Consider the following 16,727-nt stretch of genomic DNA (forward strand, 5'->3'; position numbering starts at 1 on the left):
AGAACACAGGATGTAAGGCTTCTGTCGAGGTCAGTGATGAGCAACGCAGGATCGGATGCTGTCTCATAGAGGAGAGAGCGCGGAATGAACGCAGCAGAGCGCTTTGACATGGTATGACTCTTCCGATGCGACCGATGCGACCGATGCGACTTGGTTTGCTTGGCACGTCAGAAAGGGCGAGCGCGCGAGCGGACATGGAAAACTTTTTCCAGCCAAGCAAGCAAGCAAGCCACCCATCCCGTCCGTACGCCACACCAAGCTTGAGACGGACTCGTGTGACTGTGGCACAGTCGTTCTATTCTTTCCACGCAGCATCATGCTTGCCCAGTCGTGGCTTGCTTTTCTTGGTTTGCTTTATCATTCATACCTTTTGCAGAGCTCTCTTTGGCGACAGCCTCGGCGAGTTGCCACTCTCTAACTGGACTCCGCTTCGAGCGCCTTTTCTTCTTGTGCTTTGCTGTTCCTTCTTCGCAGTGTCCTCGCCGAATTGACCCTCGTCCTCATACCTGATCTAGCAAAACTCGAAGACCCTCTCATGCCCAGAAAAGCAAAATGTTTCCCGCAACTCAAGGAGGTGTTGTGATGTCGCGATGGCGAACAAGCAGTCCTAAGGATCTGCGAAACAGGTGTGTCAGCAGGATCGTACAGTGACATAGACGATGGTTTCGTATCTCTTGCTGGAGCGTGTCACACGATGCAGTCGAACACAATGCCAGCCAATCACACGGTCAGATTCCGCAAAGGTATGGCTCTACATGCGCACGACGATCAACAGGGGCAGCCTATGATGGACTTCGGATGCGATAGGCGGTACATGGGCAGAGGCAGCGGAAAAGAGCTTTTGGCTTTTGGCTTTTGGCTTTTTTTTTTTTTTTTTTTTTTTTTTTTTTCCATGTCGCGACGACCGCATGGTCAACCAAATTCAAGCGAAATCAGCAGCACAACCGAGCCAAGATACTTGGCAACCCGAGTTCTGTTCATCATGGCCCGCGAGCGGAGTTTGCTTGCCAGCTTGCAAGCATAGTTAAGAGACGATGGGAGAGATCTTACAGTACCGCGGAACAAAAAGTTTTGCTTTGATAGCTGTGCATGTGTGCTGGACCGATGATGACGGCGTGCCAATCTGTCTTGACGGCGGGAATAAAGATATGCAAGATGTTAGGCCGCCAATGAATAAAGTTGATTGGAAAATTTTAAATAAAAATCTCGATATCAGTTTTCAGTGAAGCCCGATTGTTTTCGGATCGGGACATTGCTTCGGCTTAACACAATATGAAGGGAAGCAATGCTGGAAAGCTGCACGCAAGGTTAGCCTGGCTAGTGTTAGCCACCAAACAACACTCAGTCGCTGTGCGGGGAAAGAAGCAGAGTCTATCGTGCTGTAATGCAGCAAGAAGAGAGGGGAAAGAGTGCATCTCCCTTGGACCCTTGAGCTGCAAAGCGAGATTCAAGATGGTGAGGCAAAGCGACAGCGGGCAAAGCGGACAAGCATGTGGGGTAAACCCCCCCGTAAACTGGTATAGACAACTTTCTGTCTCGACAAGTGCAGCAACAAAGAGCACACTTAGGCCTCGTCAAAACTCCGCTGGAAGTGTCGTGAAGGAGCAGCTTTCGCGCTAACTCTCTCCGCTGTCGTCAGGGGTTGATGGTTGACACATCAGATCGACCAGAGTGTATGAAGAGAGTGCCGGGACGACTCGCCCGAGTCAAGCCTCGGATGCAGCTTGTGCATTTCACGCGCAAGTTTGAAAAGAGGGCCAGTCGAGGCCAGAGGCCAAAACGATGCTCAGAGAGACGCGCGCGCCTGCCCCCAAAAGGGTCCTTCTTTGGATCGACAGAAAAGGTATGAAAAGAGGAGAGCGTGAAAAGTTCGAGAGAGGAGAGCTGAGTCTGATTACAAAACTGAGCCTCTCTCATTCGCGCACCTTCTACGAGAGGAAGCGAGTGTGACCCTGAGAAATTTAAGCCTCTTGTCCTTCCTGTCTTTGTGCGCGCTGGAATCAGCATAACTTCTCCACTGCTTTCCCCTCCATGCCTTTGTGCGACCTTGATTGAACCTCTTTTGCCCGTGGCAGAGAAGCGAGTGTCAGTCTGTCTTCCAAGCTCAGCTCAAACAGCTGCTTACCCCGCATCCGCGTGAATTGTCTGTTTATTTCCCTGCTTGGCCTCGCCTCGACTGTAGCCCATTTCACAGACAGCTGAATAGCCCCTCTCGCCCATTGAATGCGTTGGACACTGTCTCCCCTTGTGCTGTCCCTGTCGCCAATCAACGACGTTGCTTTACATCCCATCGCCAGAGAGATCAATCCTTCTTCTCTCCTAACCACATCTTCCTGTCTCCTCGTCTCTTGATCTCCTTCTTTTCGCTTCCATCCTCAAAGCACGACAGATTACTACCACTACATTCGAAAGACCATAACGCATCAGCTCCTCCCTTCCTCCATACCCTCGACCGCATACAAAACATGTCCGCTCAGAAGCAGACCTCTTCCACTCCTCAGCGCAAGCAGTACACCCGCGACGAGGTCGCCAAGCACAACAAGCCCGGTGATCTCTGGATCGTCATCGATGCCGAGGTCTACAACGTCTCCAAGTTCTCCGAGCTCCATCCTGGTGGAGAGAACGTCTTTCACGATGAAGAGGTAGCTGGTCAGGACGCCACCGAGACCTTTTTCGGTCTCCACCGCCGTGAGATCCTCGCCAAGCCCCAGTACCAGCGTCTCATCATCGGTAACATCGAGGGTGAGGAGTCCAAGCTCAAGCCCGACCCGATCGGCAGCCCTTCTCGCGTTCCTTACGCCGAGCCCACATGGCTCGCTACTGCCTATCACTCGCCTTACTACAACGACTCGCACCGACACCTCCAGCGCGAGTGGCGCAAGTTTGTCGATGAGCACGTTGTGGAGGTTGCTCAGCGATGCGAGGAGAGTGGCAAGCGCCCCGACGTTGAGCTCATCAAGATGATGGGTCAGAACGGCATCAACGCCATGCGAATGGGTCCCGGCAAGCACCTCCATGGCCGCAAGCTCTTTGCAGGCATCAAGGGCGAAGAGTTCGACTACTTCCACGAGCTCATCCTTACTCAGGAGCTCGTCCGATCTGGTGCTCGTGGTTTCGGTGACGGTCTCAACGGAGGCATGGTTATCGGTTTGCCACCCGTTATGAACTTCGGTTCCGAAGAGCTCAAGAAGGAGATTGTCGAGCCTGTCCTTGCTGGTGACAAGTTCATCTGCCTTGCCATTTCCGAGGCCTTCGCTGGTTCTGACGTTATGGGTCTCCGCACCACCGCCACCCTCACTGAGGACGGCGAGCACTACATTGTTAACGGTACCAAGAAGTGGATCACCAACGGCACTTTTGCCGACTATTTCTCTACTGCCGTCAAGACCGACCAGGGCTTTGCCATGATCTGCATCCCGCGCTCGTGCGGTAACATCGAGACCAAGCAGATCAAGACCTCCTACTCGACCACTGCCGGTACTGCCTATGTCACCTTTGACAACGTCAAGGTGCCCAAGAAGTACCTCATCGGTGAGGATGGTATGGGTGTCTACTACATTCTCTCCAACTTCAACCACGAGCGATGGGTCATGTGCTGTTCCACCATCCGTGCCGCTCGTGCCGTTTGCGAAGAGTGCATGCTCTGGATCCACCAGCGCAAGGTGTTCGGCAAACCTCTTACCAGCCAGCCCGTCATCCGTCAGAAGTTGGCTCAGATGATCTCGCTCGTCGAGGCGGCACAGAATTGGCTCGAGAACATCACCTATCAGATGTGCAAGATGTCGTACGCCCAGCAGTCCAAGTTCCTTGCTGGTCAGGTCGGTCTCCTCAAGAGCTGGTCTACCCGTGTTTCGCACGAGTGTGCTGACGGTGCCGTCCAGATCTTCGGTGGTCGTGGTATCACCAAGACCGGTATGGGCAAGTTTGTTGAGATGTTCCACAGGACATACAAGTTCGATGCCGTTCTTGGTGGTTCCGAGGAGGTCCTTGCTGACTTGGGTATCCGACAGGCACTCAGGATGATGCCTGAGAACGCTCGACTCTAAATTACATACCATCAAATACACACGTTTGTACGAATTGATGACGGGGACGAATCCCAGAATTGATAACCCTCATACTTTGCCCTCTTGATTGGATTGATGCACACTCGGAAAAGTCTACGAGGGAAACGTCTGGGTTGCGTGGTAGTGACTGAATCAGTTGAAGTTGAAAAGTAGAAACACCACTTCCTCGGGGCCACGAGCAGGCTCCCTTCGCACAGGTGTGAAGCAACTGCAACGCTTAAGATACTCAAGTGAACTAAAGCTACAAACATGAGTATATATAACTTCACATCATCTATGAGAACGTCGAGCAGCCTTAAGTGAGTCGAGTGTCTCTCCTGCAGAGCTCCTGGGCGTCATCCTTCGTGTGTTTCACCTGCCTGAGTCAGCTGGTGAATAAGCGGCTTATGCTTTCACCAGCTTCTCCCTGTCGGCATTCTGGATAAACGCTGGAAATTTCCGAAGTATCTTCAACTGAATCAAATGCCATGTGAATGAATCGAAACATGAGTGTGAGTACAAAGGGTACTTGAATACAAGGGCTCAGAAAAGCCGAAAGAAAGCCTTTGTGCGACTCAGCGACGTGACTTGCCCTTTGCCTTTTTCAACGACTTTTGCATCAGCTTCTGATCTTCGGGGTTATCTAGAGAGACCATTCCATCATCGACTACCGCCTCTTCAGCAGCGTCCTGCTCTTCTTCGTCATCGATGGCGGCTGTTGTTGATGCCTTGGTCTCCTTCTTGACACCGGCATTGTTGTTGTTGCAAGGAGGGTTGACCTTGAGCTTGCAAACGAAGAAACCGTCCAAGTTGTGCACGTGAGGGAAGATGCGACGAGCGTATGTCATCCTTTCGTCAAACTTGGATCGACCGAAAGACTTGAATCCATCCTTGCCGAATTGGATGCCGGTGTCGACAATCTTGACGTTGCTGCGCTTGCGCAATGCATACTGCACAACCTCTTCGTTCTCCTCCACCATGACGGAACATGTCGAGTAGACGACGTATCCTCCTGTGCTCGAGCGAGGGTTGACCGAGTCGATGGCGCAGAGAAGGAGCTGCTTCTGAAGGTGGGTGAGGAGAGCAAAGTCGCGTTCGGACTTGTTGACTTTGACAGACTGATCCTTGTGAATGACACCGGTACCAGAGCAGGGCGAGTCGAGGAGGACACGGTCGAAGCCGCCAATCACCTTGGGGAATTGACGACCATCGTAGTTGCAAACAACGACGTTCTTGCATCCGAGACGGTGGATGTTGGCCACGAGCGACTTGATACGGTTCTTGTTCGAGTCGTTGGCAAAGACGGTACCCGTGTTCTGCATGAGTGCCGACAGGTAGGTCGACTTGCCACCAGGGGCGGAGGCCATGTCAAGCACACGCTCGTTGGGTTGAGGAGCAAGTGCGATACATGGCAAGAAGGAGGACGCAGCTTGCAGCATGTAGTGTCCGGCGAGGTACTCGGGTGTAGCGCCGACGGGAACGCTCGACTCGAAGACCTGCAATCCGACCTTGCTCCATGCGCCAAGAGGCTCCAAGTTGACGCCACGGTTGATGAGTGCCTGTGCGAGATCTCTACGTCTTGTGCGGAGGGTGTTGGCGCGGATGGTGACGGGTCGTGGAGTCTCGTTGGCTTCGAAGAACTCGATAGCCTCGGCGGGGGTGAAGAGCTCGAAGAGCTTCTCAGCAAGGAAGGCGTTGTAGCCGTAGTATGTGCAGATGTCGGCAAGGAGCTGCTCGACGTATTCGGATCGCGAACGGCCGTCAACAGCGAGCTTCTTGAAGTTGGAGAGGACTGTGACGATTTCCTGGATGCGCATGTGGACCAGCTGGAGGTCGGCACCACGCATCTTTTCGGCTTGGCGCTCTTCCAGTGTTGGGAGCATAAACTCGGCGCCTTCGACCTCGTCGTCACCCTCGTCGTCGTCACCATCTTCAAAATCTTGGCGGTCCTCGTCGTCGAGCTCCACCTCATCACCCTCCTCGCCTTCCTCGTCTTTGTCACCAAGGTCGAACACATCTCCGAGCTCCTGCTCTGCGCCCTCAACATCATCATCTGATCCTTCACCAGCCCCGTCGACCCCCTCATCATCCGAGCCAAGAGAGAGACCTTGGCTCTTGAGGAGCTCTTCGAGTCGCTCAGCTTCTGCGAGTGCCTTCTTGCGTTGCCTCTCCGTGAGCTTGCCATTCTTAGGCAGACCCAAAGCTGCCAGTGGGTCTTCTTCCTCTTCTTCGTCCATCTCATCCACATGCTCTTCATCATCGTCACCCTCGAGCTCCTCATCATCTAGCTCTTCTTCTTCGTCATGATCTTCCTCTTCTTCTTCCTCCTCTACCTCGACCGGTGCAGGACGAGCCTTGGCCTTCGCTTTCCCATTTGCGCTAGCCTTGGAGCTGGAAGGCTTCGCGGACCTCGATGTTGAAGCGGAAGCACGTGCCAAGCCGTTTGCGGCAGCTCTTGAAGAGGCAGCTGCTTTTGTGTTGGTTGTAGTGCTGATTGTGGCAGTCTTGACCTTCTTGACAGTAGCTGTGGACTCCTGAGCCTTACGCTTGCCCTTATTGACTGGACGGTCCTCAGGCAAAGGCTGGGGAGGTGCCTGCTTGTTCTTTGATCTGCGTCCCATCTTTGTTTGTGCGGGATACGTGATATCAATGGATGATTGATGGTGAAAGGAGGGTTAGCGTCCAGATCAAATGCCCGACTGTTGTTCGCGAAGAAGTCTTCGAAAAGAGGGTCTTTGCAAAATTTCTAGACTGAAGCCAAAAAGGAAAAATTTGGACGTGCTCGTGCATGAGAGCTCTCTTTTGCCCGACTTCAGGCAAATTTTTCGAGAAGATAAAGATATGTTAGGCCGATATTATTTACATTCGACTGCCACGTCAATAGATCGGAGCCGATCTCAGCGTGGATCAGGCGGACACCCGACAGCACCTCGTGGCTGTATTGCCGAAGACGCCGGTTGCGACCAACTTGAGTCAGATCATACGGGCACAGACGTTGGTATGAAAAAGATGCGGGATGCTTACGAAGTGCACAAGCGGGGTTGATTCTAATCAATAGTCCCGATCGAAAGCAATCCGTGCCAGTACCTCAGATATCGTTTTCCCCTTCTCACCACCATCCCTCTTTGCAGACCTCCTCTGCATAGTCAAACTTGTCAACATGGCCAACCTTATGTCTGTATTCGCCCCTAAGGGCGGTCTCGAAGCAACAACAACCGCCATCATCCTCCCCCCTTCTTCGCCAACCCCCTTCACCTTCACCTACGACCGCCTCCACCAGCTCGTGCTCGACCTTCAATCGCAGCTTGCCTCCTTCAATCTGGCTCCTGGTGCTGCAGTCAGCTCATCGCTCGTGAACGGTATCGAATTCACCCTCGCTTTCCTGGCTACTGGTGCCGAGAGACTGGTCGCCGCACCTTTGAACCCCAACTATTCGCAGGGTGAAGTCGAGTTCTACTTGCAAGACGCCAAGTCGCAGCTTCTCTTGCTGCCCAAGGGCGCGCTCAAGGCAGGTCACCCAGCTGTTGAAGCAGCAAAGAAGGTCGGTCGACTCGAAGTTGTTGAGATCGTTTTCGACAACAGCGGAATCGGCAGTGTCTCTCTCATCCGAGCTGACGGCAGCAAAGTTGGCAGGAAGAACCAGATTCGCAAGCCACAAGATGAGGATGTAGCTCTCGTCCTTCACACCAGCGGTACCACCGGTCGACCAAAAGGTGTTCCTCTCACCCACAAGAACCTCTACACAACCATGGGCAACATCATCTCGACCTACAGCCTCACTCCCCAAGACCGCACTTACCTCGTCATGCCGCTCTTTCACGTCCACGGCTTGCTCTGTGGTCTTCTTGCCACGCTACTTTCAGGTGGCAGTGCTGTCATCCCGCCCAAATTCTCTGCCAGTGTATTCTGGAACGAACTCAGCACGAACAATTGCAACTGGTACACAGCCGTTCCCACTATCCACCAGATGCTTCTCAACTCGCCTATCCCCAACCCTGTCCCTAACATTCGTTTCATTCGATCATGCTCCTCCGCTCTTTCGCCCTCCACCTTCCACGCGATCGAGAGGACATTCAAAGCACCCGTCCTCGAGGCCTACGCGATGACCGAAGCCGCTCACCAAATGACCTCCAACCCGCTCCCGCCCGCCAAACGCAAACCTGGCACCGTCGGTATCGGCCACGGAGTCGAAATCCGCATTCTCAACGATGCAGGTCTGGAAGTCCCCCAAGGAACTATCGGCGAAGTCTGCGTCCGTGGAACAAACGTCACCAAGGGCTACCTCAACAATCCTAAGGCTAACGAAGAATCCTTCGTCACCAACAGCCAGAACAAAGGTTTCTTCCGCACGGGTGACCAAGGCCGTAAAGATGCTGATGGATACGTTGAGCTCGTGGGTCGTATCAAAGAGCTGATCAACCGTTCCGGTGAGAAGATCTCACCACTCGAAGTTGACGCGGCTCTACTCGCTGTTGAGGGCGTCAAAGAAGCAGTATCCTTTGCTATGCCTGACAAGCTTTACGGCGAGAAAGTCGGCGCGGTTGTCATCTTGCACAAAGACAGCAAGTTGGATGAGAAGGCGATTCAGAAGGCTATGGAAGGTAAGATCACTAAGTTCAAGATTCCGGAAAGAATCTGGATTACCGACGCTATTCCGAAGACCGCTACAGGTAAGATCCAGAGGAAGAATGTTGCAGCTACCTTCGTTAGGAAGGATGGTGCCAAGTTGTAAAAGATCGAGCGCATAGAGATGGAAAGATGCCGTTACCTTGTACGATTCGCTCTCACGTCACATTGCACGAACAAAAGAGTTGTTTCACTGCCCAATGGATCATTGCTTGCTGAGAATTACAAGGAAAGCTTGAGCCCTTGAATCACCACGTGGTATCGAAGCGCTGAACGACCTGCACTGCATCTTCAACATCCTTCTGAGCCCTTTTTCTCTTGAAGAAGATCGGACAATCCTTGTTGGTACACAACACATCCTGTGCCAAACTACCTTGACATCTCTGACAGCATGTCCACAGCCGCGCAAACTCAACCTCCAATGCCGAAGCCCTCGCTAGCTTTTCGTGATACAACTGTGCCACTCTCGGTCTGCAATTCTTGCACACGGGTATGTTTTGGTCGCGCAATGGTGTTCGACAGCCCAAACACTGTACCGTCTTGACCGCAAACTTCATGAGCGCACCGACGTTCGATGTCGCCACTTGGACGACACGGGTATGTTCACCGTTGAGCATGGTGTTCGCTTTAGGTCCCATAATAGGTTCAAAGATACGAAGGAGAGGCTTTGCAAGCTGGTTTTCGAGGTAGTATCGAGTGTCGATGGGGATGTTGTGGTCGAGAACGTAGATCGGGTCTTCGGATCGCTCGTATGCTGCAGCACCCTTGGCGGCCTTGACGATGACGTAGGCGACACGATCACCCAGTGCGGGTGCGGAACCAGCATCACGCTTGCGCATACGCTCTGCGAGCTCGACGTGCGCTTGCTTGGCTGCGTAATCAGACTTGGCCAAAGCTTTTGTAATAACGAGCTGCGACATATCGACCTTGTTCTGCAACAAATCCGAGATGATGTTCTTGGCATACTCCTCGGCGCCCTTGACATCTCGGTCGATCAACATCTTGCGGAGGCAAGTATCGATAACAGTCTGCACGAGTCGACAGTTGTCACGACGGACCGTCTCGATACCTTTGGTATCCATCTTGTCGTACTTCTCTGGGCGTGTCCAGTAGAGACCAGCGTAACGCTTTTTGCTGATCAAAAGGTAAGGGAAGTAGACTTTTTCGAACTCGAGCTTGATGGGATCGATGAAGGTCTTTGACACCAAACCAGCAGCTTCAGCACCCAGCTTCATGGCTTTGGCCAAGTCAGGCGGACCAAACTTGATCATGACGGAATCGGTATCACCATAGACGACCTCAGCATCGTGCTCGTATCCGTTGGCAATAGTATAGTGCTTCTCGACGTATGTCTTGGTCTGCTCGATCATCTGTCGACCATAGGCAGTGGTACTCATCGAGATCTCGAGACAGGGCAACTTGCCGATGGTCGCACCTGTGAAACCATACACCGAGTTGGCACTGATCTTGAGCGCCAACTGACGACCGTCCAGCACGGCACGCCTGAAAGGGTCAGTCTCCTTCTTGAGATCAGCCTTTGCCCTCTTACGCGCTGCCAACAGGTTCTCCAGGACAGTGGGCAAGAGACCTTTGCGGAGTTTCTTGGTTGCAAAGTAGTTGTTGTTGGGTGTGATAACAAAGTCGTCATTCTCCTTGAGCTCCAGTCTGTCGATCGTCTTCTTGTCAAGCAGCGTTGTGTAGCAGAGATTGTGTGCCATCATAACGGAAGGGTAAAGTGATGCGAAATCGAGTGTGGCAATGGGTCGATCGTAGTAGCCTGCTTTGGGTTCGAGCACAGTAGCTCCCTCGTACTGATCTTCGGTGCCTTCACCTTTGTAGGCTGGGACGAGGTATTTGTCTTCGTTGGCCTTGCGGAAGAGCTGAGAGACGACCTTGATCTGCTGACCACGTGAAAGGAGGTAGTTGAAGGGAACACCCGTTACTCTTGCCATCTCAATGTAGTTGACGAAACACATCAGCTTGTCCATAAGACGTTGTGGAAGGTAGGCGTCCTTCAGACAATAGACGGCAAGACGTCGACGCGATTCTGGACCTGCGTTTTGAAGTTCAGTAATAAGCGAGTGGTGCACGTCTTCTTTCTGCTCGCCGAGAAACTCGAACGAGACCGAGTTGAGCGAATAGGAACGGAGCTTGTAGTCACGCTGCATGACTTGGAGCATGTCGAGCTGGAGACGCCCTTGGAGCTCGGTGTTCTTCGAGTCACGGGTACCGTACGCTTTCGAGGAGAAGTGGGTGTCCTTGGCTTCAGTGCGAACGCCGCGCTCACGACCGAGGTAGGCGAATTTGGTCGACTTGAGTGCTTTGGCTCGGTCGAGAAGGTATGGGAAATCAAAGTTGGCAATGTTGTAGCCAATGATGACATCGGGATCGACCTCTTGGACAAACTTGGTCCAAGCCTCGAGCATGTCAATTTCCTTGTTGAAGGACAGGACTTGACTGCCGACGATGTGGGAACATGTGTTGAGTGTAAAGACATTCTTGACAAAGGGACTGGACTCGCCCTGGCGTGTGACCATGTTGGCGATCTGAATGACCGGGTCCATGGAGGCTTCTGGAAAGACACCTTTGCGACCGGCACACTCGATGTCGAAACTGAGAATACGGAGAGGTGCAAGCTTGGACCATTCGTCATCAGGAGCATGCGAGAGGATGGCATCACAGCTACAGTCGAGCTCGATCTGGCAGAGCGAGACCTTTTGACTGTCGGGACGAAGTTTGTAATTGGCAGCCTTGACGCGAATCCAGTTCATGCCGACAATCTTGAGGTCGATCATGAAGCGCAGAGTGTAGGCGATATTCTCGTAGGTCAGACAGGCATCACCGGGAGTAAAAAGGTCACGGAAGCCGACTTCGCCACGTTCGAAAGCACCACGAATCTTGGAGACACCTCGAAGATCAGAGATGGTGAGCTTGATGAAGGCGACATTCTCATGACCAGCATAGCCCATGAGACTTTTTTTGCTGACAATCTCGGACCTGTTAACTGCGCGGCTGCCAAAGAGAAGGTTAAGGTGATTGGTGAAGTCATTGCATGTGTTTGCTGTGAAGCCTCTCGGCGCGTGAATGTAAAAGTAGGGAAGGAAGCCATAGATGTGAGCGCAGACCGAGTGACCCTCGACGGTGACACCGTACATGCGAATAGCTGGAGGTTGGCCAACGGCTTGATGCTCTTCAATATCGATCTGCTGGAAGGTGACGGCATCGTAATCGACGTCGAGCGGTTCGAGATATGGACGTGGCCATAACGCTTGATCGTCCACTTCTTGATTCGAGTCGGCTTCCTCTTTGAGCTTTTTCAGTGTATCGGTAAAAGCCGAAGAATGGTGTTGATCGATCTTGCGCTTGTGCGAAGACGGAGGTGCCGATGGATGTGTCAGCGTCTGTGTTGCTACGGGCGCCATGATGTGGTGAGTGTCGGCAAGGTGCCGAAGATGAGGCGTGGGAAAGACGATGCTACGTCGGCTGAGTCGAGGGCATGGACAAGCCGATGGCTTGCTGGACGGCTGCTATCGTAAGGGTGCGCAACGAGCCACGAAAGCTGGCATGTATAGCCTGAGCTGGTGGAGGCAAGAAGGCGAGAGGGCAGCGGAAGATATGATGGACAAAAGTCGAGAAGATGCTGAATGCTACCTGATCCTTCGTCTTCAAGGGACAAGTCAGGGTCTTGACAAGCTTCAGCCCATCAGTCACACAGCACAGCAACAGTGGGGAGGGGTGTTTGGGTTGGAGTTGAGCTGAGCTTCTGAGCTGAGACTCGCTGAAATTTCATTTCGGCCTCTTTGCACTTTGCGCGACGCGTGAGTAGCCGCTGCGCGAGCGAGACCAACACTGAGGGATTTACGGATCTCTGTCAGATCGCAATTCCGGACATGAGCCCGTTTTTGAAACTCAGTCTAGCCGAGGTGTCCCTTTGACAGTTCTGACAGCTCGGGATTCTGCACAACGTTGGAGCAGATTCACGTTACGATGACGACGCAGGGCGCGAATCACCGCGTCAACTGCAAGACTATGATCGCTCCAAGACCAGAAGCTACGAGAAGGGAAAGAGCTGCTTAAATTGCGGTGACGCTCAAGTCTGCCTCCTTCCTGTGCATGACTGGCTGCTTCTGCCGATTGGATAGGATCATCCCGATCCACAACGGCCGAGACTGCAATCGAGGTAAGATTCAACTGTATGATGCCGATGAACAAGCTTGGTTTCACTCGAGCTTTACCTGCAGCGTCTGGAAGTGTGATAATTCAAGGTGAGAGAGAGAATAGCTTAAGAAGATAGCACTTCACCAGCAACGGGTGTTCTGCCCTTTCCCTTCCCTTTGTTCTCGGCGTTCTTGATTTTTGAGGCACTTTCTCGGTGTCCTTGCGGACCCACACTTTGGGTCTGCACCTCATGCAACATTTGCAGCAGACACAATCAGCTTGGACCCTCTCTTTCCTTTGTTCTAAGAGTTCCTAGCGTCTTTCCGCCCTCTATCACACTCCTTCTCATCTTGCCTATCAACGCTCAGCAAGTTGACATGGCGGACAGGAATAGGGCACTGTCGGCTGCGCCGTCCCGCACAAGGTCCAATAGAGCTAGGAAATAGGCGTCTCGGCGACTTTAGGTTTCGACCATCTCTTCTTCTCGCCGCCCTCACATGCACGGTTGAGCGAGTCACATCGCCTTTTCCGACTGTCAAGAGAGCTGATACCCACCATCACGCCTCTTCGAGCCCCACCATCACCTGCGATTCTCTCTTGAAGCTACAACTGCTCAGGGTACCAACTGGACCTGCAGTCTCAGCTCCCCACCTCTCTTCATCTGTCACACTTTCGATCAACACTCTCCTGCACGCGCAACACATCGAACCCTAAAACGCTTCCGCAGATCACAACCCTCATCTCGTGATCTCCTAGGTGATAGCCTGTTGCGCCGCCGCTTCCGCACAATCCCATTTAACATCCTGTCCGCAAATCACAACAGGCTTTCTATTTCAGCATCTCACAACAGGACAGTACAGCTCCACAGCTCCACAGCTCGCTGCTAACATCGTGCGGAATTAGCTCGGATGAAGCCGATTCTTGTTTAAAAAGCGGCTCTGATCTGAGCTGCTGCCGCTGGAGATCGCACTTCATTATCTCCTTCTTTCTTCATCGTCTCACTTTTTCTTCATCACAGTGACAATTCCGAAGATATTCGAAACAGGCCATATCACCTCCTCTTCTGGTATTACCTTTTCCTATCTCGATCACGATCACATTATCTTACTTTTATATCCATCTCTCTTCATCATCCTTCACCACGACACTGGAGCTCTGTTCGCTTATCACCCTTCGCAATCTGGCTCTTCCGTCTACGATCCATCGCAGAAAGATTTGTCCCTACATTTAAGAGTGTCCCCAACTCCTTCTTTCTATCAATGGAGAGATGTTCATTAGACAGCTCCAGCAGGGCTGGTCCATCCAAAACACCACGCAAAACTCGCTCTCGCTCACAGAGTCTTGCTGCGCTTCAAGATGTCACCCCTCAGCCAAAACAGCCATACAAAATCCCAGAAGCACCACCTCCCGTCCTTCGCAAGATTCCCCGACCTCCCAATGCATTCATCCTTTACAGATCCAATAAGATGCGCGAGCTCATGAAAGAATCCCAATCGCAAACCGGAACCGGTCTCAGCAAGCTTGACTATCAACGACAGCTCAGTAAGCGCATTGGTGAGCTTTGGCGCAACGAAGACCCCGATGTTAAAGCAGAATTCTACGACAAGTCTCAGCAAGCGGCAAGGGAGCATGCTGAGAGGTATCCCGAGTACCGCTACAAGCCAAAGCCTCTGTCCAAGAAGGCGCAGGAGGAGGAGCCACTGCCAAGCGGTGTGCAGGAGACAACACCCGAAAGACGAGCAGACACGGATTTCGCACCGGGCAACCTGAGCGGCCCCATCTCTGGAACTGGCTCAGGAAGTGGACGCAAAAGGGCATCGCTAGAAGGCGCCAGGGCGAAAGCTTCGCCTTACTCGGCAGCGAGTCGACATCGTCGTACGTCGTCAAGCGGTCCCACATCTCCTTCCATTCGTCAAGCGTTCAATAACCATGCAGGTCAAACAATGCCTGTTCTTCTCTACTCTGCATCAGACACTCGCCCATATCATAACGGCACAGCTCCAATGCAGCGCTCCGTCTCACAAAAGTATACCCACGAACGCAAAGCAAAGATTGCAGCTCGAAGATCTCTTGACGGTCAAATGCCTTGTGCCTCTAGCTCAAATGACGGATTCGATACTCTCGTGCCGCAATACCTAAGAGATCTGTCGCATGTCTTCCTCGCTCCTGCTGCACTACCTCCCCTTCCCATCGGACAGGCGATCACGACCGACGATACGGCATCAAGGGGTGATGAGACTCAGCAAACACGCCCTCACAAGCCCAAAATGAGCCTGGGTCAGGCTGTCAAGCAGGCCCTTCCACCCGAGCGACGCGCATTGCTTCAAGCTTCGTTGATCAAGAAGGGACTTGTACCGACAAGTGAAACGCACCAAGACCAGAGACAAGAGGTCCCCGAACCAGTCGAGACAATTGCGAATCAGACGCAGTCAGGATGGCACTCAGCCTTCGAACAGAGCTCGTCACAGTCCTCCTTCCTGCCAACACAAGAATCCGCCACCACCTTCAACTCGACCCAAACCACCTACTCCGACTCCCAGCATTATGCTCATCCTCAGCTATCGTCAGAATTGGATCCAGCGAACCAAGCAAGTCTGAACATCAACATGTCCCAGATCCAAGCAGAAAGGTACGGCGGGCTTGCCGATTGGACTCAACCTGACCCTTGCTGGTTGGACACTTCCTTCTCCCAAGCTACTGATGGATCGCTTAGCTCTGCAGCTCAGCCACTCACTCAAAGTGACTACTCTGGGCTTGAACAAACGCAGATCGGCTGTGCTACAGCTCACTTTGGGACACTCGACAATTTCACGACATTCGAAATGGGGCAGTATGCTCACCCGTCCCTCGACTTTCCCGTCACAACGGCGAATTCCGCGATTGTGGCATTGTCCGATCCGAACGATGCAGGACAGATTCAAGGTCATTTCTATGGGCTGAACGGAGAGTTCATCGCGCAAGGAATCACAGCTGGGTTTCAAATCGGGCAAAGGGAAGTGGCGTCGTACGTGGAGGAGGAGCAAAGACAGCAGAGGGCCGTTGAAGAGCTGCTGCTACAAATGATGCAGGCTCCTGCTCGTGCAGATGGAGGTTCAGGCGGAGCAGCAGAGTCAGCCTATTCGGTTTATCCAGACTACAATCTCCCCGTTCAGCAAGAGCAGGCCCAGGGGCCGTCATTACAATGGCAGCAGCATTGGCATCCAAGAGTGTACGCTCAGCCGCAAGTTGACACGCAGCAGTCTGTGCCGCCGACAAACGAAATGGTAACGTATACTGACTACATCCAGCAGCAGCCGAGCTATGGTGATATCGAACCCACCCTATCCCCCTCTCAGATCTTTGGCGACAGTCAGAACTGGATCGAGACACACCAGTCTGGTCGTTTAGCGTTGTCGGATCCGACAGGCGCCAACCTTAACTTCAGCCGACCACTGGGCCATGTAGTGCCCTCACAACAGCCCGGCGAGCAACACGTTGGCAGTGGCGAAGGAGCGGAACCATTTGGGCATTGTCTGAGCTTGGCCACTGCTGGACTCGTCAACCCCCACAGCCTTCACGAAGCTCTGCCTCAGGAAGAGCAGGAAGCAGAACGAACCGAGCCGAGAGAAGAGGAGGCAGAGGCTCAATGCAAGGCAACGAAAGGCCTGAGAAGCTGGAAGACTCATCAGCTGTCGTCGATCAAAGAGAAGCTAGCCAAGATTAAGTATCGAAACCCTCAGTCCAATGCTCAGGCAGCTCAAGGCGAAGGAGAGGATGGGTTACGGGTCAAGAGGGAGCGTTGAACTGGCTACGAGACTATATTTTCATTCGGTTGCTGTAATACATATTTCGATTGTTGACAAGTCTGGTCAAGGATGGTGAGGATATGTTTTTCTGTAGATGACATGTCTCGCAACA

General features: G+C 52.8%; 5 protein-coding genes across 5 annotated transcripts; 3 read left to right on the forward strand and 2 right to left on the reverse strand.

Annotated features, from left to right (window-relative positions):
- Positions 1 to 2,465: 2,465 nt before the first annotated feature.
- On the forward strand, positions 2,466 to 4,046 carry UHO2_02998 (uncharacterized protein; the record flags this gene model as incomplete). Its single annotated transcript, XM_041555786.1, has 1 exon — positions 2,466 to 4,046. The coding sequence occupies one exon, from the start codon at positions 2,466 to 2,468 to the stop codon at positions 4,044 to 4,046; it is 1,581 nt and encodes a 526-aa protein (XP_041411720.1).
- A 575-nt stretch (positions 4,047 to 4,621) lies between these two features.
- UHO2_02999 (putative NOP2 - nucleolar protein) lies at positions 4,622 to 6,667 on the reverse strand (the record flags this gene model as incomplete). The annotated part of the gene is made up of 1 exon (XM_041555787.1): positions 4,622 to 6,667. The coding sequence occupies one exon, from the start codon at positions 6,665 to 6,667 to the stop codon at positions 4,622 to 4,624; it is 2,046 nt and encodes a 681-aa protein (XP_041411721.1).
- Positions 6,668 to 7,206: 539 nt separating this feature from the next.
- UHO2_03000 (putative PCS60 - AMP-binding protein, peroxisomal) lies at positions 7,207 to 8,778 on the forward strand (the record flags this gene model as incomplete). The annotated part of the gene is made up of 1 exon (XM_041555788.1): positions 7,207 to 8,778. The coding sequence occupies one exon, from the start codon at positions 7,207 to 7,209 to the stop codon at positions 8,776 to 8,778; it is 1,572 nt and encodes a 523-aa protein (XP_041411722.1).
- Positions 8,779 to 8,920: 142 nt separating this feature from the next.
- On the reverse strand, positions 8,921 to 12,094 carry UHO2_03001 (putative DNA polymerase delta catalytic subunit; the record flags this gene model as incomplete). Its single annotated transcript, XM_041555789.1, has 1 exon — positions 8,921 to 12,094. One exon carries the CDS (start codon positions 12,092 to 12,094, stop codon positions 8,921 to 8,923), a length of 3,174 nt encoding a protein of 1,057 aa, XP_041411723.1.
- A 1,995-nt stretch (positions 12,095 to 14,089) lies between these two features.
- Positions 14,090 to 16,612, forward strand: UHO2_03002 (uncharacterized protein; the record flags this gene model as incomplete). Its single annotated transcript, XM_041555790.1, has 1 exon — positions 14,090 to 16,612. The coding sequence occupies one exon, from the start codon at positions 14,090 to 14,092 to the stop codon at positions 16,610 to 16,612; it is 2,523 nt and encodes an 840-aa protein (XP_041411724.1).
- Between the last annotated feature and the right edge of the window lie 115 nt (positions 16,613 to 16,727).

This window comes from Ustilago hordei (genome assembly GCF_900519145.1).
Source record: "Ustilago hordei strain Uho2 genome assembly, contig: UHO2_contig_04, whole genome shotgun sequence".
Lineage (NCBI taxonomy): Eukaryota > Fungi > Basidiomycota > Ustilaginomycetes > Ustilaginales > Ustilaginaceae > Ustilago > Ustilago hordei.